General features: G+C 41.6%; 2 protein-coding genes across 4 annotated transcripts in view; both read left to right on the top strand.

Moving 5' to 3' along the window:
• Positions 1-7,221, top strand: part of Dhtkd1 (dehydrogenase E1 and transketolase domain containing 1) — a 43,922-nt gene extending 36,701 nt beyond the window's left edge. Inside the window, exons 13-17 of one of the 2 annotated variants that reach the window (XM_034509992.2) lie at positions 389-553; positions 1,809-1,891; positions 2,562-2,731; positions 3,573-3,658; positions 4,808-7,221. In XM_034509992.2, the coding sequence (XP_034365883.1) occupies positions 389-553; positions 1,809-1,891; positions 2,562-2,731; positions 3,573-3,658; positions 4,808-4,912 (609 nt within the window). In that variant the 3' untranslated portion in view covers positions 4,913-7,221. Of the gene's footprint in view, positions 1-388; positions 554-1,808; positions 1,892-2,512; positions 2,535-2,561; positions 2,732-3,572; positions 3,659-4,807 lie in introns of those variants that run through there. The other variant, XM_076939459.1, reaches the window with a different exon arrangement.
• Positions 7,222-7,727: 506 nt separating this feature from the next.
• Positions 7,728-23,936, top strand: part of Sec61a2 (SEC61 translocon subunit alpha 2) — a 28,215-nt gene continuing 12,006 nt past the window's right edge. Inside the window, exons 1-6 of one of the 2 annotated variants that reach the window (XM_034509993.2) lie at positions 7,728-7,947; positions 9,732-9,799; positions 11,858-11,923; positions 19,528-19,606; positions 23,330-23,461; positions 23,587-23,696. In XM_034509993.2, coding sequence (XP_034365884.1) covers positions 7,941-7,947; positions 9,732-9,799; positions 11,858-11,923; positions 19,528-19,606; positions 23,330-23,461; positions 23,587-23,696 — 462 coding nt within the window. In that variant the 5' untranslated portion in view covers positions 7,728-7,940. Of the gene's footprint in view, positions 7,948-9,729; positions 9,800-11,857; positions 11,924-19,527; positions 19,607-22,268; positions 22,322-23,329; positions 23,462-23,586; positions 23,697-23,936 lie in introns of those variants that run through there. The other variant, XM_034509994.2, reaches the window with a different exon arrangement.

Here is a 23,936-nt window from a genome sequence, read left to right on the forward strand (position 1 = left end):
TCGTGTGGCTTGAATTCAGTGTTTGCTCAGGATAGCCTTAAACATCTGATTCTTTTGCCTCTACATCTCATACCCATGCGTGGGTGCTGGCTGCTCAAGAGAAAGTCTCCAGGGTATGTTTTTAAGCAGTCTTTCCCAGATGTCTTTTCCAAGCAGCCTTGTCTGGAAGTTGCTGTGTTAGAAATGGGTGGATGGCGACAACCCTCTGTCTCTTCTGTGGTTAATGCTTTATAGGTCAAAGAAAATGCCTGCTAGGACTTTCTGTTACATAATGGGGAGAACTGTCATTATTAACTGAGAATATATGTGCTTCCCTCTGGCCAGTGTGCTTGTTTGGGACTGAATTAGATGATCTCAGCATGCCTGTGCTCTCTTCACATCCATCTAGATGTGCAACAGCACAGAGGAAGGTGTGGACAGCGACACTGTGAACATGTTTGTGGTACACCCGACCACTCCCGCTCAGTACTTCCACTTGCTTAGAAGACAGATGATCCGGAACTTCAGAAAACCTCTCATTGTTGCATCTCCCAAAATGTTACTCAGGTACCCTGTAAGTAGAAAGAGCTTGTGCAAAATGTTACTCAGTTACCCTGTAAGTAGAAAGAGCCTGTGCAAAATGTTACTCAGGTACCCTTTAAGTAGAAAGAGCCTGTGCAAAATGTTATGCAGGTACTTTGTGAGTAGAAAGAGTCCTGTCATGAGATTTCTTCTTTTGTCAGTTTTGTATTCTGTTTTCTCTGTGTTCTGTATTTAATCTATTTAAGTTTTATATTCTCTCTCTCTCTCTCTCTCTCTCTCTCTCTCCTCTCTGTGCATGTGTGCATGTATGTGTGTGTGTGCACTACATGTGTACACACTATGTGTATGCAGGTGCCCTCATAGTTAGGAAGAAGTGTCAGATCCCCTGGAGCTGCACTTAAAGGTGGCTGTGAGCAAGGCATTGTGGATTCTGGGACTTGAACTCTGGTCCTCTGAAAGAACAGCAAGTGTTCTTGGCCTCTCAGCAATTTCTCAGTCCCAAGCAGCTATTTTTGTGGCTTTCTCTGTGGTTTCTTCCACCAATATTGTCAGAATTCTTGAGACATCACATGAAATTCAAGAAAAGTCATACAATCTCAGTCAATCTCTCTCTCTCTCTCTCTCTCTCTCTCTCTCTCTCTCTCTCTCTCTCTCTTTTTCTCTCTCTTTGGTTTTTCAAGACAGGGTTTCTCTGTATAGCCCTGGCAGTCCTGGAACTCACCCTGTAGACCAGGCTGGCCTCGAACTCAGAAATCCACTTGCCTCTGTCTCCCAAGTGCTGGGATTAAAGGCATGTGCCACCACTGCCCGGCATCATACAACCTCTTTAGGAAAGTGTGTGTGTTGTTGTTGTTGTTTTTCCCGAAAGGGCTCTTGTGATACAAAAATTTTGAAATATAAGTCTCAAAGAAGCCAAGTCAAAATGTAAAATTATTACAATGGTCAGCTTCTTCTGAGTATAGAAGCAGAGGCAGGGGGATCTCTATGACTTAAAGGCAAGCGTAGTCTACATAGTGAGTTCCAGACCATCCTGAGCTATGTAGTGAGACTGTCTCAGAAAACAAAACCAAAGAAAACAAAACTGTATGATTGTACAGACTAGATAAGCTCTTATTATATTTTAAAAAAACAAACAGAACTGTATCTTGGAGAACACTGTGTTAGTGTGCATGCTTAAGTGCAGTTCCATGCCGGAATTCTGGAGCTGCTCTTACAAGACCTGCTCTAAGTTATAGTGTAGCTCTTCTCCATTCATTGGTATGAACTTGGCCACTTCTCTCCCTTAGGCAGCTGTGTCAACTCTTGAGGAAATGGCACCAGGAACAGCATTCAAACCTGTCATTGGTGATTCGTCAGTAGACCCAAAAAAGTAATTTGATATTTCTCTGTTTCATTCTCCTGGTAGAGGTTTTATTAAGTGAACACAATTTCTTCTATCATATAAGCTTTCTTTTGTGCATGTATGTGTGTGCATATGAGTGCCTGCCCCCGAGTGTGTGTGCATGTGCCTGTGTGTGTATGCACATGGGAAGGACTGAATATGCTGACTTACCGTGCTAGGCAAGTATTATACTGCTGAGCTACATCTCAGTCCTTCTTCCCCCCCACCCCCCACGAGACGTGGGAGGAGGCGAGCGGGAGCGAGCGGGATTCGAGGACCCGCGCCCTCTGCAGGCCGACGCCTTACGCGAGTTGCGGGCTGCGGGCTGCGGGCTGCGGGCTGCGGGCTGCGGGCTGCGGGCTGCGGGCTGCGGGCTGCGGGCTGCGGGCTGCGGGCTGCGGGCTGCGGGCTGCGCCACCGCCGGTTCGCTCAGTCCCTCTCCTTTTAGCCATGTGTTAAGGGAGCTGGGCATGAAATGGCAGACTTTGGGGATAGATGTCACTGAAGGAGAGCTGCCTGGCTCAGCAGATGACTGAGCCTACCAGCAGAGCTCCAAGAAGCTTTATCCGCAACACATTGAAATCTAGTCTTCTCTTTTTCCTGACACAGTTCTTAAAGATGCTTCTCTCCACATCATTGCCTGCTTTGTCCCCAACAGTGTTAAAACCCTCATATTCTGCTCCGGCAAACATTTTTATGCCCTGCTGAAGCAAAGAGAGTCTTTGGGGTCTAAGAAGCATAATTTCGCCATCATTCGACTAGAGGAACTCTGCCCTTTCCCGCTGGATGCATTACAACAAGAGATGGGCAAATACAAACACGTTCAAGGTAAAGGCTTGTTCCTGGTAGAGCCCTTTGCTTTACAGATACCTGAAACTCTTTCAAGTGCAAAGAGGTGAGGATGTGAAAGGTTCTAGAATGTCAAATCTCATGGAATCTGAGGACCTACCACTGAGGCTATGTCTCTCTTGGAGTCCCACCCTGTGTTCCCACTATCATCTAAACATGTCTTGAATTTGTGGGTCATATGATGGCATGCTGTACCATAATATGTGATAATTGCAATATGATTATACTTCTGGAACTTAGGATTGGAAAATTTGGTATCTGTAGGCACCTTGTAGAAACTAAGGGATTCCAGAACTAAATGTAAATGTAGGCTTGGTTAGATGAAAAGTTTTTTAGCTATGTCACCAAAAATTGGGCTTAGTCCACAGGAAAAACTTGCATTGTAAAAATTATTGCAGGAGCTGAAGGGATGGCTGAGTGGCTCAGAGTACTGGCTGCTCTTCCAAAGCATCCAGCTCAAACCCCAGCACCTGTTAATAACTATCTGAAACTGTCATTTCGAGGGATCTGGTACCCTCTTTTGGGTTCTAAGGGTACCAGGTGCATATGTGCTGGATAGATAGATATACATGCAGGTAAAACATCCATATACAAAAATTATTTAAAATACAAAACAATTCTCCCAGAACAAACAGACAAACAAACAAACAAACAAATAAACAAACAAATGAACTGATAGCAAGTGCTCACGAGGATTCAAAGCAACCTTACCACTGCTGGACTTGCAGCCACTCTGCAAGATGGTTTCCCAATCCCAGGCATTAGCAACAATCAGTCTTTTGGTTGATTGAAAGTTGAAGTCAATTTCTTCTTTTTGTAGATGTCATCTGGAGTCAGGAGGAGCCTCAGAACATGGGTCCATGGTCTTTTGTTTCCCCAAGGTTTGAAAAACAACTGGCTTGCAAGGTGAGTGCCCCCTCTTCTGTTCATACTTACATGCTCTCTCTCTCTCTCTCTCTCTCTCTCTCTCTCTCTTGCTCTCTGTTGTTTTTCTTGGAGCAACAACATATGGATGTCTTTGCCAGCTTGTTCATTTATTTAAAGATAAAGTGAAATAAAATCTACTTTAGGCTGGCCAGGGTGGTGCATACCTATATTGGGAGGTTGGATTCCCTTGAGTTTATGAGTTTGAGACCAGCTTAGTCCATGTAGTCAGACCCTAGTGACATGCAAGAGGAAGATGGAAAAAAAAAAGAAAAGTCTAGTTTTAGATTATTCCGTTGGAGGAAAACATTGAGTTTATGGAATTGTTTCTTTAGATTTTGGAATATTTCCATAGACTTTCTAGTCTGAGGCACCTAAAAACAAAAATTCAAACTCTGAAATGCTCCAAAACCTAAGACCTTTTAGGGACTGAAATGATAACTTCAGAGTTCCAGATTTGGGAGAATTTCAGATTCTGGATTGAGGCTAGTCAATGTATAATATTATGCTAAAATATGTTTGTATTGCAACAAACAAGCAAAACAAAACAACCCTATGAACCTTGCATATTGTTACTTTCCCTACTGCTTCCTCATGCTCTCTGGCACAAGTGCTAGAGAAAGATGCTGATGAAAAAGATGCTGATGAATAGTTTTGGTTTGTTTTCCACCTTGGTACCAGAAACACCCAGTTAACACTGATTCCAGAAATGTTTACAATGTGCTGGCAGCCTACGTGCCTATACAGTGCTGTTAGTCTATATGTCTTTATTTTCCTCTGGAAAGGAGAAACAACAAGAATAGTGGTACCTCTGTATCATTTCACTCCATGTGCATTAGCATGTAGTTCATTCATTTAGTATGAGTTCGCTAGGCTCAAGTCATTTTCACATGTAAATGCATCTAGTTAAGGAAACCACAGCTAAGACCAAAACATAGTTTTCTTTTTTTCCTCTCACCTTATCATGCCTGGAATTCAGTGGTAGATTATTCCTCCTATTCTGTTCTGTTATTCAGTATTTCTTCTTCGCTTGAACAAACTTACAGGGAACATGTGTACCTTCTTAGTGGAACTGAACAGAACTCTGATGTGCTCAAATGTCACTTGATTTCTTCTTTGCTCCAATGACAGCTCCGTCTTGTCAGCCGACCCCCTTTGCCAGCGCCCGCGGTGGGAATCGGCACAGTGCACCAGCAGCAGCATGAAGACATCCTCTCCAGGACCTTTTCTTCCTAATGTGCTTGCTCGGAGAAAACAGGATCGCCTTCTAAGCAATGTGCCACGGAACAAAGTGTGCTCCTCCATTCCTTCTCCTTTTCCCTAGCTTAGTACGTGTTCTAAGTCTGTGTTCCTCTGAAATTCTGGACTGATTTGGACATCTGAATCTGGAGTACATGAGATATGCAGGGGAATTGATTTTATAAGCACATGAAACAGATAGTAGATTTCATGCTTTGCAGGACAATAGTGTTTGTCATGCTTTGGTTAGATATGAGTGAACTGGAAGAGGTCATTAGGCAGTTGGATCCTGACTCCACTGTAAGTGACCAAAAGTGAGTAGAGAATGTTCTTTGGCCAGAATGTGGGGCTGTGTAGGGGCAGCCCCAACACTACCTCTTAAATGGTTTAATACACATAACTTTCCATATTTTTCTTCGCTTTTAAAGTCAGCAATATTTTTGTTTTAAATGTAATCTTAGAGCCATTCTACAAAAAGTTCCAACAGACCACTAAAACTAGACCATTCTGGATTCACGTTCTTTCAGGTTTTATCCATTATCCTTAAAAGTAAATGCTGTTAAATATAAATTCCTGATTGTATGTACCAACGCAGAGTCTCCTGTAGTTCAGGCTGGCCTCATACTCACTGTATAGCTGAGGATGACCTTGAACTTCTGATCTTACTCTACCTCTTGACTGCTAGAATTGCAGACTTGTGCAAGCATGCCCAGTTAATGCTGACAATGAGCATCCAACCGAGGGCTTTAAGAACGTTAGGTGAGCGCTCTACCAACTGAGCTACAGCCCTGGCTCCTAATAAACTTTAAGTTATGAAGCATTAGCTGTATTACAATGGACTTGTTTTTTTTTTCTGTTAAGTTCTCCTTCCCCTCATTATATTGCTGTGATATTCTTTAACGTTTTAATTAGCTTTGGTGTTTGATAGAGGGGTTTCAGTGCCAGGTTAATCACCTTTGTCTCTAAAGGTTGCAGGTACAAATATGATGTGTGTTTGTGCTATAAAGTTCCTTAGGTTTCAGCCACTTTCCCAAACCAGGTGTGTGGGGTCCCATAGAGGCTGAACCTGGTGTTGGCAGCAAACCTAAATGATAGCTGTGTGGTGTCACTTGAGTTGGTTCTGAGGAGCGTCTACCATGTACCATTCTGGTTTTATGACAGTTTTTCTAAAAGGTGATGGAGACATAGGAAGTGCTGCAATACATCCATAGGCTTTCCAATTTTACCAGCAATGGGCCATGTCTTACATCATTGATGTATAGGCGGTCCTGGCTACAGTAATAGATTCACAATGTTGTTCTTCTCCTCCTCCTCCTCCTCTTCCTCCTCCTCCTCCTCCTCTTCCTCCTCCTCCTCTTCTTCTTCCTCTTCCTCCTCCTCCTCCTCCTTCTTCTTCTTTTTTAATTTTGATTTTGAGAGTTTTTCACTGTGTAGCTCTGGCTGGCCTGGAACTCTCTATGTAGACCAGGCTGACCTAGAACTCAGAGCTCTCTCTGTTTCTGCCTTCTGAGTGCTGGGATTAAAGGTGTATACCACCATGCCAGACTATTATTTGCATTTTAAAATAATGCTGTAGTGTATTCATTTAGTATTTCTCTACTATGTGCCCCTCTTCTTTCTATGATATCCCCCTTCCCTTCTGAAGCTGGGTATCAGTTCCAGTTCTTTGTACTTACTGGCAGAGCCAGTTCTTTAACCCTTTCCCTTCTGCGTCCTTCAGTCCTTCTTTCTTGTGTCAAGCCTTATGAATCTTATAACTTAGTACTACTTATATAAATCGGTAAAGTTTCAAAGGCAAGTTTAATAAGAATAATAGTGTATAAGTTTAAAAAAGAATGTACTTTTATTCTCCTGTCTTTTAGTTTCTTAAATTAAGAGATATTAAAACTCTAATTATAAAATAAGATGGAATTTAATATATTTAAAAATACTTTTGTCTTGCTCTTTTTAAATTTCTTCCTGCACAGCATCTCACAAGTTTACCATTTCTCGTTATGGTGTTCCCTGTATGAGCCATGAAAGTATCCTTTGTCTTTTTACCTTTCTTTATCTCAATCACATGTTGGAATTGTGTTGCAGAAAGGGACCGTTTGAATTATTTCAAATGAAACACTACTGTATTTTATTCCTCTTAGAAATATGTTAGTTTCTCATATCTGCTATCCATAATTATGCATGCTTAATGTTCAGAGAGAAATAGAGCTTCAATTATGAAGTTAGTAAGTTGAAATATGAAAAACAATGGGAGAATTTTGCTTAAAATGACATATTATTCTTAGCAAAATAAATTTTCCACCTTGTAAGAACCATTTTACTCAAATTTTGTATGTTTTCCATATACTTCCTATTTGGGAAAATATTCTGAAATTCTCTAGTTTACCTGTTTTACCCTGGAAGTTTTACTGTTTTTAAAAACGTTTTTAAAAAAGATTTTATTTCTGAGAGAGAGAAAGAGACAGACAAAGAGACATAAAACCTTTCTATTTTGAAAATGGGGAAGGAGCATGGTAGCAAACTGGAAAAGTACTTTTGTAAGCTATTGACTGCAGTGTATTACCAATTTTTCACAAATGTCTAAGAAGTTATTACAGTTAAGATGGGGCGGAAATAAGAGGCTGGTTCTGGCAGCTCAGCTCTAGGCCTTGGGGGACCAGCAAGACGCCTGGACTGGTAAACCTTATCTAGAAACATTTCTGAAAAGGAAACACCTAGTCCTGGAATTGGGTAGAACCAAGAACCGCCCACTATGCGGGCCGCCCCGCCTCCGAGCGTCCAGTTCCGCCCCCGCCGCCGCGTCAACGGTGACCATAGCAACGCGGTGGCCGTCCGCCAACGGCTGAGGCCAGGTCTGGGGGCGGGTCTGGGAGGAGATGAGAGCGCGTGTCACATGACTCCGTGGGCGGAGCTTGTACGGGGACGGCCAGAGCGTGTCCCGAGCCTCCGCCGCCTAGGCCAGATTCGTGAGGAGAGGAGCGAAGGCAGCTGCGAGCCTGCGGGTGCCCGCCGGGTGTGCTGAGCCGCCGCCATGGGCAGTGAGTGTGGTGGCTGGAGCGCGAACCCCGAGGGCCGCGGGTCCCTTTGGGCTGTGGGCAGTGGAGTCGCTTTCCCCCTGGGGTGGTCTTGGGGGCGGGGGATGCGCAGGCCTCGCTGGGGTCGCCGCGGACGGCGCGAGCTGGGGACCTCCGCCGAGGCGCCTCTGGTCAGCGAGGCCTTGCCCGGCGGGTCACGGGGACTCAGGTCCTGTTTGCTCCCCTTAGGAGGCTAGAAGCGAGGATGGCGCGGGGAGGCCATTGGCTGGGGGGCGGGGAAGGGGGAGTTAGCACACTCTCCACGGCTTGGACCACTTGGGCTTTTTCTGGATCTCAGGAAACTCATTAATTTTTAAAAAAAATTATTATTCCTGAATCACTCTTCCTTGGTGTGTTGCAATGAATAAGTCTCCTTCATTTAAAAAAAAATATGATTCATAGCATGTGTTTTCGGGGAGGAAAGGCGTGTGATAGGTAGCTCAGCATTTTCCTTGATTAATTCTTCCCAGTCATTCTGTAGTGTTCATTGAAAACTGTAAGTTGGTGCGCGCGGTATGGACGCGGCCTCGAATTAGATCTTTCAAGGGCCCTGCCCAATCGCTCACCCTCATGTATATTCACACAAATACGTACCTAGCAGTTCACATGTTTGTGTATAAAGGGATACATTAACTGCATGCCCAAGCGATGCACCCAGGCCAACAGTAGACATTTGGGAGAAATTAGGGAAGGAAATAGAAGAGACCCTGGGCCTTGAATTGCGAATAAAAACTGAATTCTGCAACACGGGGAGAGGCAATACATGGCAGCACGCAACAGCGTTGTTTGAACCTGAACGCCAGTACAGTAAATCATAAAATGCCAAGAAATCTCGGAGAGTCGCCTGGACTGAGTTGGGAGGGAAAGGGAATGAAGAGATTCTAGGGACTTTTCTGATGTGACCCATAGGGTTTTTTTGTTGTTGTTTTTGTTTTTTTGTTTTGTTTTTATTACAGGCGAATGTTTTCAGAATTTAGATTTACTTTCTAAATAGTCCAAATGCACTTAGATAACAAATATGATAATTATAAATTACAACCAAAATCAGCGACTTCCACCTTTTTGGAGTCCTATCGGAGTAGGAGGCAGTGTCTGTCCTTCCTAAACCTTGGTTTATCTTTCATTTACTGCAGAAGTATCTTGGTAAAGCAGTACTTCGTAATGAAATGTAGTTGCCATTCTCTGAGCTGACTCTCCTTGTAAGCAAGTACTTTGATTCGGTTACTTAGAGAGTGACCCACCTTGAAATGCAGCTCTTTGAAATGAAGTAGGGATTGTCAAGTTTAAAAAGTTGTCAATAGAAGATGCTCCTGGTGGTTTTTTTCCTATTGAGTGTTGTCATCTTTGAGCTGTTTTAAGTCAGGACTTCAGGTTAAGCTCATTACCTACTACCCTCTCCCTGGGAAAGGTGCCCTCCACTCTTCTACTGTCTATAATTACTAGCTAAGTACTGTAATAAACTGCGTTTGCTATATTTTATATAGTGATGATCTGATTATTTTCTATTCTGCATATATAAAAGGGTTGGGTTTAAACCTGAAGAAGCAAATAAGTCATGGTGCATTACTTATTTTCCTTGTACTCAACAGCTATCTGGGAGTTTTTCTCTCTTACAGACCTACTCACTTGAACTTGAGAACATCATGATTATTTAATCTGGGGGAATGTGATAAACTTCTGTTAAAGAAAATTTGTTTTTGGAACCACTCAAAGATACATTTTTAAACTCTGAATTTTTTTTTTTACAGTCAAGTTTTTAGAAGTTATTAAACCTTTCTGTGCAGTTCTACCAGAAATTCAGAAGCCTGAAAGGAAAGTAAGTATAATATTTTAGTAATACAGCAGGTAACAGAGTGACTTGCTTTGCCAAACCTCCAAGGTTGAATTGCTTACCCCAACCATTTCTGGCTGCAAGTGGAAAAACCATTACCTTCTTATCTTGCAAGCAAGTATAAATCTGTTTTTTGTTTTGTTTTCTTTTGTTTGAGACAGGGTTTCTCTGTGTAACAGCCCTGGCTGTTCTGGAGCTCTCTCTGTAGACACTGCTGCCTCTGTCTCTGTAGACAAGAGATCCCCCTGCCTCTGCCTCCCCAGTGTTGGGATTAAAGGGGTATACCACCATTGCCTGGCCTGTTTTTAATTTTTAAGTTACATGTATTTTTCTCATATATATGTGTTTGTTCCTGTGCACCAATGTACTATGGTATACATGTGAAGGTCAGAAGGCAACTTTTGGCAATTGAGTCTTTTCTCTCTCACTGTGCGAATCAAGGGGAGGGGAAGAGAAAGAGAAGGAAGGAGGGAGATTGGGAGACAAAGATGGAGGGAAGGAGATTAAGACTAGGCAGGATTCTCATTCTATCAGAAATGTTGTTCTAAATTATAGTGTTTTCCACCCCAGTGCTTCTTGGCCTTAGTTAAGATGCAGTATATTCCTGGCCATGTTAGTGCTTTATAATTTCTATAATGTAGGATGTGTATATGGCTAGTGGTATGATCTGATGGATAAGTTCTGGTTAGTACCAACTGTTCTACATAATAAATTGCAATTGTGCTCGAATCCCGCTTGTGTTCCGTGCGGCTCCGCCCGAGTCTCATGGGGAAAAAAAAAAGTTTTAGGTGGTTAATATTGGTCTGTCTTTCTAGGGAAAAGTAGTGGTTTTGTTGGAACAGGGAGGATTAGCTAGGACTTATTGCATAGCCATAACCTATTGGTAGAAATCTGTATAATTAATATCAAGATGAAGTTATAATTTCTTAAATGGTACAAAATTTACTTTGATTTAAAAAAAAATTGCAATTGTGTAAGTATATACCTCCCATAATTTGATTTTTTGTTTGGAAAGAGATAGAAGGAATGTGTTTTGAAGGTATAATAACTAAATCACACTGTTCTTTAATCACTGAGCATATTTGGCAGTAAGATATTTGAATTTTCAGAAATAATATTATTTTCAAATTTTCCAGTTACCAGACTAACCTCTTCTGAACTTTTAGTACAGAATTAATAACAATAGAGACATAGAGACATAGAGATTGATAAGACTTTTGTCAGACTTACTGTTTTATTTAGAAGTACTTTTAATTTTTAATGACTTGAGATGGTAGAGATGGCTACTCAGTTATACTTTAGACATCATAAAGTGTAACTTTTCATAGTTTATGAAATGTCCCAGGATTCCTGTGTAAAATCATTCAGTATTTTATGAAGTTCCCTTTGTGTCTGAAACTTGTGTATCATCGGATCTACTTTGCCTCCTCTTCAGTTTCTTCCACCCTTGTATGGTGTACATGAAACATGTCGATATTTAAATTATCTTTCTTATAGCAGCACGTAGGAGCTAGTTGGAGATACAGATTTAACTATTACAAGCTGTACTTGAATCTTTCACATTGAATCAGTATCAAAAACCTTAATGTAACAAGGGAACCCCTGAATTGTGAGGCAAGGGGAGAAAGCACCTTTAGACACAGGTGTATGGAGAGATTTTCTGGATGGGACTACAGTTACTCAGAAGATAGTGCCAGCAGTTGACAAATGGAATTTCATGAGATTAAGTTTGTGCACAGCAAAGGAAAAGGCATTCAGAGACAGCCTATAGACTGAGAGAAAATCTTCACTTGCTGTACAGCTGACATGAGGATTCATATCTAGAATATACAAAGAACTCAGAAAACTTAAAAATAATACCTTTTGTTTTGAAAAGGAGAGACTTATTTTTGAGATGCTTGGCTGTTTATTTTAGATACAACAAGCTAAGTAATAGGTACATGCCCCAATGGGGAATGGTTATGGTGCCTTAATGTGGATTTTTGCTTTGAAATTGATTTTTCTTGGTTTTAATTGATCATTCTTTATACTTCTGTTATACAGATTCAGTTTAGAGAGAAGGTACTGTGGACTGCTATAACCCTCTTCATTTTCTTAGTATGCTGTCAGGTATGTGACCAAACTATTGAGTACATGTCTGTATTAGTTCAAGGTTTTGATTAGTAAGAATTAGAAAAACTGATAAAACAATATACGGAAATAATAGTGAGTGTTGCTTTTTTTGTTAGATTTATTTTTACATGTGTGTGTATGTGGGTGTGTGCATGTGGGTGTGTGTATGTGGGTGTGGGTGTGATGTGTGGTTGCCAATAGAGGCCAGAATTGGGTGTCAGATCCTCTGGAGCTGGAGTTACAGGTAGTTGTGAGCTGCCCATTGTAGGTTCTAAGAATTGAATGTGTGTCCTCTGGAAGAGCAGCCAGGACACCTAGCTTTTAAGTCAGTTTTTCAGCTCTGAGTTCTGCTGTTTTTATTTCTTTGTACTCTGGGGATCAAACTCAGGATTTTGTGTATGCTAGGCAGGTGCCGTGTGGCTCAGTTGTATTATAAGCTGAGCATCATCGCCACTACCACCACTACCACCACTACCACCACTACCACCACCACCACCACCATCACCACCATCACCACCACCACCACCACCACCACCACCACCACCACCACCACCATCACCATCATCACCACCATCATCACCACCACCATCACCACCATCACCACCACCACCACCACCATCACCACCACCACCACCACCACCATCACCACCACCACCACCACCACCACCACCACCACCACCACCACCATCACCACCACCACCACCACCACCACCACCACCACCACCACCACCACCATCACCACCATCACCACCATCACCACCATCACCACCACCATCACCATCATCACCACCACCACCACCACCACCACCACCACCACCACCACCACCACCACCATCATCGTTGTTATTATTATCATGTTTTGTTTTGTTTCCAGATAGGGTTTCTTTGTGTATAGGATCAAAGCTGTCCTGTAACTTGCTTTGTGGACCAGGCAGGCCTCTAGTGCTGATATTAAAGACATGGGCCACCAATGCCCAGTTTATTATTGTTGGTTTTTGTGGGTGTGGATGTGTGCGTGAGTGCATGCTCCAGTTCACATCTTAGCCTGTGTGTGGAGATCAGAGAAAAAACTTGTGAGAATTGGTTCTCTCCTTTCACCCTGTGACTTTCAGGGATTGAACTTAGGTTGACAGGATTGGTGGCAGGTACCTATCCTGCCGAGCTATTTTGCTGGTCCATGTGTTGGAGAATGAAATTACCAGGTCATTAAAGTACTTCATTTCTGTACTTCATTTAATTTTGTTTTGGATGGTCAGGAAGAGAATAGTTGTTGTTGTTTATTTTTGTTTTTAAATTCAGACATACAAAGAAAAAAGCATGAATTTATATTTCTATCATATGCTTTTAACATCTCTGAAGTTGTTCCCTCATTAAAAAAAATCAACTTTAGGGAGTTGTATGTATAAAGTAACATTTTTAACTGTACATTTTGAAGAATTTTGACAGATATGTGCATTCAAGAGTTTATTTAGGTTGGTACAGAACATTTTTGTTATCTTCAAAGGTTTCTTGTAACTCTTCATCCACTATTCAGCTAGCCCTCAGTCCTAGGCAAGCTCTGATCTGCCCTTCATCACTGTAATTTGTCTTTCTTAGAATTCTACACATATGTTGTTGTGGTGTCTAGCATCTGACTTTATAACATTTTTGAAATGTATTCATGTTGTCAGCATGCCAGCAGTTTTATTTCTGTTGTGAACATATAGTACATTCACTTATGCATTGGACATTTGGCTTGCGTGCAGTTTTTGGCTGAAATAGGTTGCTGTGAATGTTTGTGTACAAGTCTGTCTGCTCTCAGGTATGCATGCATGTCTAGGATAGGGTTGGTGGTCTGCATGCATGTTCCGTGTTCTTTACTTGAGGTTCCCCCAGCTGAGACTCCCTTGTGTCATGTGCTAAGGTTTTGTTTTTAACTTGCTCTTCTATCTTGAATGGTAGCTCTCTTAATAGGTGGAATTTTACTTTGAATTCCCTTGATAAATGATACTGAGCAACTTTTTTGTGTGATGTATGTTTGGTATAAGTTTGTCTTCTGTAAAGTGTCTTTCAAAGACTTTTGCCTATTTTAAATTTTCAAAAATGGTTATTTTTTCATTATTGAACTGTAAACTTTAATGGTTTTGTTTCTGGATATAATATATAAGCCTTTTTATCCAATAAAAGTATAAAGAATTTATTATCACCACTACTATTATTATTTTTTTTATTTTTGTTTTTTTTCAAGACAGGGTTCCCCTGTGTAGTCTTGGCTGTCCTGGAACTCTCTGTAGGCCAGGATGACTTTGAGCCCAGATACCTAGTGCTGGGATTAAAGGTGTGTGGCACCATTGCCCAGCATCATTGCTATTGTTCTTGAGATGAGCCTTTGTGTAGCCCATGATGTTATGAGCTGCATGCTGCAGCCTCATGGCTGTTGATTACAGGAGTGTGTCACTTGCCTAACCCAGCTAAGGACTGTGTAGCCCAGCTGTCCTGGAATTTGCTATGTAGAACAAGCTGCAGGTTGTTTCTAAATCACAGAAATCCTCCTGCCTCTGCCTCCCAACAGTTGGCATTAAATCACTATGCTGGGTCAGACCAAGCTCAGAAAATTTTGCCTGTTGTAAGGTCAAGAAGCTTGTTCTCTTGTGTTCTTCAGGACATTTTAGCTAGCACATGCTGGCTTGTGATGTGTTCCAAGTTAACTTTGAGGGGTGGCATGAGGTGGGGGTTGAGGATTATTTCTTTCTACAAAGATATTCTGTTCTAGAACAATTTTTTGACAAACTTCCCAGTTGAATTACCTTGAACTCTTATTGAAAACCAGTTTTAATATAAACACATCTTGATCTCCTGCTTTCTTGATCTATATGGCCATTTTACAGTATAAACTCTTCCCCAAGTTTTTTTGGTCATGGTGTTTTTTCCCCGGCAGTAGACACCCTAACTAATCTACCCTATATTAATACCCATAACGTTAATGCAAATCATAACTGAGGTGCCATGTGAGTGTTCAAGAGGAGCCCTGAGACTGATTGTTGGGGAGTGTGCTGGCTGCTCTTTTGTCAGCTTGATACAAGCTAGAGTTATCTGAGGAGAGAACTTCAATTGAAAAAATGCTTCATTGAGAAAATGCCTCTCTAAGATCCGCTGGTGGGAAGCTGCTGGCTGCTTTCACTATGTAGACCAGGTTGGCCTAGAACTCGTAGAGATCTGCCTGCTTCTGTCTCCTGAGTGCTGGGATTAAAAGCATGCACCACTGTGTCTGGTACCTTTTCTTGATTAATGATTGATATAGGAGCCCTGACCTTGTGGGTGATGCATCCTGAGGGAGGTGCTCCTGGAAAGTATAAGATAGCAAGCTGAGGCAGCCATTCAGCATTACTCCTCTGTGGGCTCTGCTTCAGCTCCTGTCTGAGTTTCTGCTCTGGCTTCTCTGGATAATGAAATAAACTTTTTCTTCCCTAAGTTGTTTTTGGTCATGGTGGTTTTTTTCACGGCAATAGACACCCTAACTAACACAGGGGATATGAGTTATTAATGCCATAGATAGAGAAAGAGGCACAATGGGCTCCATGAGGAGAGTTGAGGCCCCAGTATCAGACAGCAGGCTTTCTCATTCCTAAGCAGGAGGCATAGAAGAAGGATCAGGAGCCAGATTTTTGGCCATCGGTGCTCATGTCTTAGGCTGGAGAGATGTTAGGACCTGGGAGTGTCTGTTAGCTAGGGACTCAAATGTCTTAGGGTGCCAGTTGGTATCTGTGACAGGAAAACTGCTGGAGTATTGTGTTCTGAGCAGTAGCTGGGTTCTGACATTACATTCTTATGCTCATCAGTTAGGAAAAGTCTTGAAGCTTTGTTCTTTTTTGAAAAGTACCAACTCTAGATCTTATATGTTTCCATATAAATATCTAGAGTCATGTGTATTTTTGTAAAAAAGCCCATTGGGAATCACACACACACACACACACACACACACACACACACACACAGAGGGATCAGCAAACTTTAACCTGTAATAGTACATACAGATAGTGATGTTTTGGGATTTAAATCATTACCCACATCCCAAGAAGGAAACAAAAGAATGACCTCCAGGCCTAGTGTCCTAGGCTTGTGATCTTAGTTCCTCTGAAGACTGAGGCAGGAGGGTCTCAAGGCTAGCCTGGGCAGCTTAGAGAGACACTGTCTACAGAGTAAAAACGATAACAAAATAAAACCTAGTGGCTCCCTCCCTGACCCTGAATGGGGCTTGTCTATTTTGTATAAGCCCTACATTTAGTATCCCCTAACAAAAATACCCACCTCCTCAACATTTTATACTAGAAACCAATGCTGTTTCTCAGGAGTGTCTCATGCCATGGCCCATTAATGCCTTTGTGTTACCTATTTTCCCTGTGTTTATATAGTTGCTAAGCTGCTGCTTTTTGTCTTTCTCACATTTGGGCAGATATGCCCTGTGTGGGTGATTTCAGCTGAATATAAAACAAGTTCTAGCCAGTTTTCTCTAGCTTGAGGGAATGGTGGGAGGTGAGATAAGCTGAGATCATTACATTAAATGCTTCCAGTGCTCTGCTCTGCTTTGAGTTTTTCCTTCCTTCCTTCCTTCCTTCCTTCCTTCCTTCCTTCCTTCCTTCCTTCCTTCCTCCCTCCCTCCCTCCCTCCCTCCCTTCCTTCCTTCCTTCCTTCCTTGTTGTTGTCTCTTTTGAGAGCTTCTCACCACCTAACTGTGGAGGTCTATGTTCTGTTCTAGACTCCAGGTCCTTCCTCAGTTTTCAAACGTAGTATAGCCCCATAATCTTTAGTTTTATTTTAGAGACACCCCCATTGCTCAACTTCCCTTCCTTCTCAGCTGCTGTTTCTAATTCCTCTTAACAAAAGCAGGGAGAATAAAGGTACCAGTAGATTACTGAACTTCAGTGTGCTGCAGCATGGCTCTTGGTTCTTCAAATCTGTCACCTTTTTTTTGTTTAGCAGCTGTATTAGTCACTTTTCTTGTCCTGCAACAAAATACCTGACAGAAGCAATATCAGGAAGGGATGGGATGGTGTATTGTGGCTCACAGCTTAAGGGTTTGTTTTCAGTCCATAGTGTCAGAAAGGCTCAGTGACTGGAGCATAGATAGGGTGACTGGTCACATTGTGTCAACTGTCAGGAAGCACAGAGAGATGAATGCTGAATGCTGATACTCAGTCCGCTTGACTGTTTGACCTGCTTTAGTGCTAGATCCAACCCATGGGCAGGAGGGGGTGTTTCCCACTTTCAGGATGGCTCCTCACCCTTCAAACTTCTCTGAAAATACTTTCTAGATATGTTTGAGCTTGCTTCGTAGGTGGTTCTAAATCCTATCAAGTTAACACTCAAACCTTAACTATCACAGCTGCTTTGTATATGTTTTTATTTTCCTGTAGCTTTTTAAAATTCTGATTAGCTTTGACTCTTTGATATGTTTGTATTTTGCTATGTGCCAGAGCGGGGGAATTCCTGTAATGTAACTGAAGCCTGCTGTCTTGTCCACTTCCAGCACCGAGGGTGAACCATGGCTCTTGAGCTTGCTGTGCAAATACTGAGCCTGATTTCAGATCTGAAACTTGAAGTCCCAACTCAGATGTGCCTTATTTAGCTTTGGCTTTCTACTGCTTTTGAAAATTTCTATTGCTCACTTTCTACATCTCCATGTAGTCAGTTCAGATTTCCATTAGCATGGAATATTTGGGTTTTCCAGAGTATACAATACAGTAGTATTGTATTAGTATTTTGTCAGATTTGCTAAAAGACAGACTTTACAAAAATAGACTTAGCAGTTTCCTTGGACACTTAAGGACTCGTGCCTCTGGCAGCTCCAGGGAAGGCTAGAGTGTTGTGTTCCAGGGCCTTAGATAAGGACTGTCCTGTAGTGCTGCTAGCTTCCTAGCCACTGGCTTCCTCAGTCCTCGCTTTTCTCAGGTGATACAGGATACACACAACCTGCCATGCCTTATGCTTTACCAGTTTCATTGTGTAGCTTAATAAGAGTTCAGATATCCCAGAGATTTAGTTAATTAGAATTTCTGACCTCATATTTTGGAATTAAAAAACACTTAAAATTGTTTTACAGTTTTTAATTTTTGCATTTATGTGTGTGGGCACACTTAGGTATGGATGTGTGTGGCTTCCTGCTTATATAGACTTTCTGGTCAACAAGCCACAGGGATCCTCCCATCTCTGCCCCTTCCTGCCTTGTGGTTACAGATGTGTAGTGTCACAATGTTCTTGTAACGTGGTACTATAGCTCAGGTCATCATGCTTATGTGGAAAACATGGTTATCAACTGAGCTAACTTCTCAGTCCCTACAGATTTTGAAATTAGCAATGTAAATTTCTTTGTGCCTGAACTTGCATTTTTGAGAAAGAAATGTATTATGTTTGAGAAGGGGGTTTTACCAAATGCTGTTTTTTAGACATGGGTTGGCATGGAGGTATATAATAGCCCAGTGGTAAAGGGCTTACCTAGAATGTGTCAGGCTCTAGGTTTCTCCCCAGTATGATAAGGAAACTAAACATGGGTCCTGTAGTAGGCAATAATTTGAAGGGTTTTTTCTTTCCTTGTCTTCTCCCACCTTCCCTTCTTCTTCTCTCTCTCTCCCTCCCTCCCTCCCTCCCTCCCTCCCTCCCTCCTTCCTTCCTTCCTTCCTTCCTTCCCTTTCTGATTTTCTTCCCCTCCCTCCCTCCCTCCCTCCCTCCCTCCCTCCCTCCCTCCCTCCCTTCCTCCCTTCCTTCCTCTCTTCCTTTATTTCTTTGATTTTCTTTCTTTCCCTCCTTCCTTCACTCCTCCCTCCTTTCCTTCCTTTATTTCTTTCTGATTTTTTCCCTCCCTCCCTCCCTCCCTCCCTCCCTCCCTTCCTTCCTCCCTCCCTCTTCTTGTTTGCTGTTGCTGCTTCAGCCTTCTTAAGAGCTTGGATTATAGGTGTAACCCATCAGGTCTACCCAAAGGTTTTTATTTATTTCTGGATTAAAAGTTAGCATGTATTGGGGTATATTAGAGTGCTCAAAATAGGGCTATCCGGGGCTACATATCAAGTTGTAGACCATCCTGCATTATTGAGTGAGAAAATCGTTAAAAAAAATGGGTGGGAGATAATGTCTTATGATAGAGTATTTGATAATTCCTAAAAAGAATAAGGAAGAAAAATCAATCAATCTCACCTCTTAGATATAATCAGTATTTAACCCTTAAAAAGATGTCTTTTCCAGTATTATTTTCTGTATGTATTTTTAGAGTTTTGAACTTATACTGTATAGAGTTTTGAATTTTAGTTTTTATTCCAGGGTTTTGTTTGTTTGTTTGTTTGCGACAGGGTTTCTCTGTATAATAGCCCTGGCTGTCCTGGAACTTGCTCTGTAGGCCAGGCTGGCCTCAAACTCAAAGAGATCCACCTGACTCTGCCTCCCAGGTACTGGGATTAAAGGCGTATGCCACCATGCTGGCAGGAGTACTAAAGTATCCTTGCTTTCTTAGAAATCACAAGCAGTCAGTCTCTAACAGGCATTGTGGGCCAAGCAAGAGCATTTTAATTAAGAGCAAGTCTGTTTGCTGAGCACCCTTGTGTTATTGAGTGTTTTGTGTGATGATGTTTCAGATTCCACTGTTTGGGATCATGTCATCGGACTCTGCAGACCCCTTCTACTGGATGAGAGTTATTCTTGCGTCCAACAGAGGTATGTACTTCTGACCTCCATCCTGCTGTCAAACAGCTGCTTTGTGCTTTTATATAGGAGAGACAAAACAAACCCATTGCTTACGAGGCGAATCCAGCTTGTAATAATGACAACACTAGCTCGTGTGTGTGTGTGTGTGTGTGTGTGTGTGTGTGTGTGTGTGTGTGCGCGCGCGCGCGCGCGCGCGCGTGCATGTGTCTGTCTGTCTGAGTCTGTGTGCGCACAAGCGTATATGTGTGTGTACACAGTGAAGGTCAGGTTGACTAGTGTCTACCTCAATCACTCTCAACCATATATATTTTTGAGACGATGTCTAACTATGTAACCCTTGCTGGCCTGGAACTTTTTATGTAGATTATGCTGGCCATTACCTCTGAGATATCCTCCTGCTTCTGCCTCCTAAACGCTGCAATTAAAGGTGTCTGCCATTACGACCAGTTTACTTTTTATAAGGAAGCTGGGTCTCTCATTTGAACTTAGGACTTGCCAGTTTTGATGGTCTAGCAAGCCTACTCTAGACAACCCATATTGTGTTCTGAGAGCTTAGGTTACAGGTGGTCCACCACAACAGCTTATGTGTACATGGGTGCTGGAGATCTGAACTCTGTACCTCCTTTGTGCAACAAGCCCTTTACCCACTGAGCTAGCTCCTTAGCCAGCGTTTTCCCATATAAAATCCCATGATTTGCAGTGTCAGGGAGGTGATGTACTTGAATTGGAGTTTAATTCTTGGAGAGAGGAAAGCTTGAGCCAAAGCTCTCAAGTATAAGATAGCACGACACACACAGACTGAGAGATTGTGAGTGAGGACTGTCAGCAGTGTGGCTAACCAGGAGTTATGGTTGGATCAGGAGGCTGCTTGATTTCACAAATGGTGAGAAATGAATGTTTGGGGGAAATACTTTGAGTAGATGGCAGTTTTTTAGTAGTTGTTTTTTAGATTATAGGAATAATGTTGATTCATTTACTAATTAAAAGCAGGTGTGCATGTGTTTGTGCTTGTGTGCTCACACAAGTCCCAGAGAGCATGTGGAGGCCAGAGGACACCTTTGTGGAGCTGCTGTTTTCTTCTTCCTACCTTTAAATGGGTTACAGGGATTGAACTAAGGTTGCCAGGCTTGTCACTAAAGTGCATTATCACTGAGCCATCTCACCAGCTCCACCTCTTCTTATTTTCTGCCAAATTTATTAACAGTCTGAAATATTCTGGTTGCACTTACTCTCTCCCCCACCAGTCTTATCTTCCTGCTGAGTCTGTGTCCCATTTCCATGCCTTGTTTTCCCTTTCTTTATTTTTATATTTATTGGTGTTTTACCTCCATGTATGACTGTACACCACATGTATGCCTATGGTGACCAGTATAAAAATCTTCTGGAAGTGGAGTTGCAGATAGTTGTGAACTACCATGTGGGTGCCGGGAATCAAGCCTGGGTCCTCTAGAATTGCTGAGCCTTCTCTCCAGCCCTCTTGTTTTGTTTTTGCTTTGAGTCCTAGTGGGCTTGGTGTGGAGTAGTCTACTAGGACGTGAGTAAACTACCGGTGATTTACTGGTGATCACTGAAGACAAATGTTCAGTGGCCCAGTGTTGTGCAGACTTTTTACAAGCATCAGTGTTTACTTTGGGTTCATGAGTGCCACAACCATAAAATGCACATACGACAGCATTTCGCAGCTTTCCTTCCCATTATCTTACCTTCTTCCCACCCATTTTTCTGAGATGTCTCTGAGCATGTGGATGGTGGTGGTAACATGGTCGTTCCTCTTGAAGGCTGAGCGGAGTAGCTGCTGTTTTCTGCACATTGGCCAGGCACATGTCTTTGTGGAAGCACTGTCACTGTAGAGAGCAGCTGCTTTGTTCACAGTAACACAGCACTGATCTGTGCAGTCACTGATTCTTGGAAGTTTTATAATGTCTTCAATGCATTGGCATTTATAAAATGTACCAACATATAGATGATGTACATTTCTGGGATGTGGGTAAGTTTCAGAGATTCATCCAGACCTTTCCTTTGCATATTCATTTGTATATATATGCTTAAAAATAGGACATACATACCCAAATCCATATATTCACACATATATACATATGTACTGTTCTTTTTTAAAATGTCTTTAGTAAGTTACTTCATTTAATGGGCATATTACAGTATGAGAATATACTGTAATTTATTTAATCGTTGACTCAACCAGCATTTCTTTGTTTTTAAAGATTTATTTATTTATTTATTTATTTAATGTGAGTATACTGTAGCACCAGAAAAGGACATCAGATCCCATTACAGATGGTTACCAGCCACCATGTGGTTTTTGGGAATTGCACTCAGGACCTTTGGAAGAGCAGTCAGTGCTCTTAACTGCTGAGCCATCTTTCCAGCCCCCAACAAGCATTTCTTGATCTTACTGTGTACCACTTGCTAAGTGTAGCACCTAAGACAATATCCTGAGCCTTCCAAGGATGCACCCACTTGTGATACTAGCACTTAGAAAGTAGAGGCAGGAGAATTGGGACTTAAAGGTCATCCCTCACCACATAGATAGTTTGAGGGTAGCCTGTGCTAAATATTAAGCCTCTTTCTTAGAAACAAATAGGTTTAATGAGATGGTTTAGCAAAGATAAAGCACTTGCTACCATGCTTGATGATCTGCATGTTTATTCTCCAGGACCCACATGATGGAAGGAGAGAATAACACAATGCAGAATTGTACTGTGTCAGGTGTGTACCCAGACACAATACTCTCACATACGGACAAATAATGGAAATAAGTAATAGAGTAAAGCATAAAAGTTTATATGACCCAAAGAGAAACTGGACTATAATAAGTAAACAAATATGATCAAAAGCTAAATAATCCCCAATTTTAGTGTAAGTTTTAAAAACAATGATTTAGAGAAAAATCTTCCAAGTTCTTCCTTTTCCCCTCCCTCCTTCTTTCCTTCCCTCTCTCCTTCTTTCCCTTCTTCCCTCTTTCCTTTCCTCCCTTTTCTCCCTCCTTCCCTCCCTCCCTCCTCTGTTCCCTTCTTCCCTTTCTGTGCTGGAGATTAAATGTAGGGCTTTGCATGTGTTAGGCAGGTATGCTAGCTACACCCCTACCTTTGTTTACTTATTTTTTTAAATTTTGTGTTGCTGGCAATTAAACATTAAACTTGTTAGACTGTATTCTACCACAAAGCTATATTATATCATGTTATAACTTACAAATATAAATGTATTTGTTAATAAGTACATGTGCCTGTCAGTCTGTATTTAGAAGCCAGAGGACAACTCTCAGCAATCTGTTTTCCCCTTACATCATGCAGGTCCTGGGAACTGCACTTGGGTTGTTGGGCATGCTGACAAGTGCCTTTAGTGACTTGGTCATCTTGCTGGCCCCTAGCCTCTTGATTTTTACTTATTTTTTTTCTGCTTTGAAGCAGGATAGTGAACCCAGGGTCTCATGTTCTCTACAACTTAGCTGTACCTGCCAGATTCAAAAGGTTTATTTTAAAAAGGACTTCATATTTTAAGTTTAGATTTTATAGAAATTAAAATTTTTATGGCATAACACTTTTTACCTATTGCATTGTTGCTGGTTTGTTAATAAATGATCTTGTATTAATGTTTAAGGAATCAATGGAAATTTGGTAATATTTAAATACATTTATTAAATGTTCAGGGCTGGGATGCTCTAAACTGAACTGTATTATGTACAAAGTTATTTACTCTTTGTCCCTTCCTTTACAGGAACATTGATGGAATTGGGTATTTCCCCAATTGTAACATCTGGTTTGATTATGCAGTTATTAGCTGGAGCCAAGATCATTGAAGTTGGAGATACACCCAAAGATAGAGCTCTGTTCAATGGAGCCCAGAAACGTGAGCAATCAAAGTTAAAGAGATTTATCCAAGCTTGAGTGTGTTTGTGGTAAAGATGTTTCCTAGTGTTTTGGTTTTATTGTTTTTTTGTCTTTGGTTGTAAGCATATACTCCTTTTTTGTCAGTATTTGGTATGATCATTACCATTGGGCAAGCCATTGTGTATGTCATGACGGGGATGTACGGGGACCCTGCGGAAATGGGTGCTGGGATCTGTCTTCTTATCATTATACAGGTAAGAGACCCTGTGTTTTCCTATGCTAATAAAAACAGTTTGGCACCTTTATTTAATAGTTCTTTTGGTGAATGATAGAAATCATTTCCTTCTAAATTATTTAAGTACAATATTAGTACAGAAATGACATAAATACATTGATGTAAAAAAGTTTATTCTAATAGTTTCACAGTCTGTCACTGTTATGGATGCCACTCTATCATTGTTCTATGATGTTCATTTTCCACATTCTGATGTCTC

Source organism: Arvicanthis niloticus, chromosome 8, assembly GCF_011762505.2.
Source record: "Arvicanthis niloticus isolate mArvNil1 chromosome 8, mArvNil1.pat.X, whole genome shotgun sequence".
Lineage (NCBI taxonomy): Eukaryota > Metazoa > Chordata > Mammalia > Rodentia > Muridae > Arvicanthis > Arvicanthis niloticus.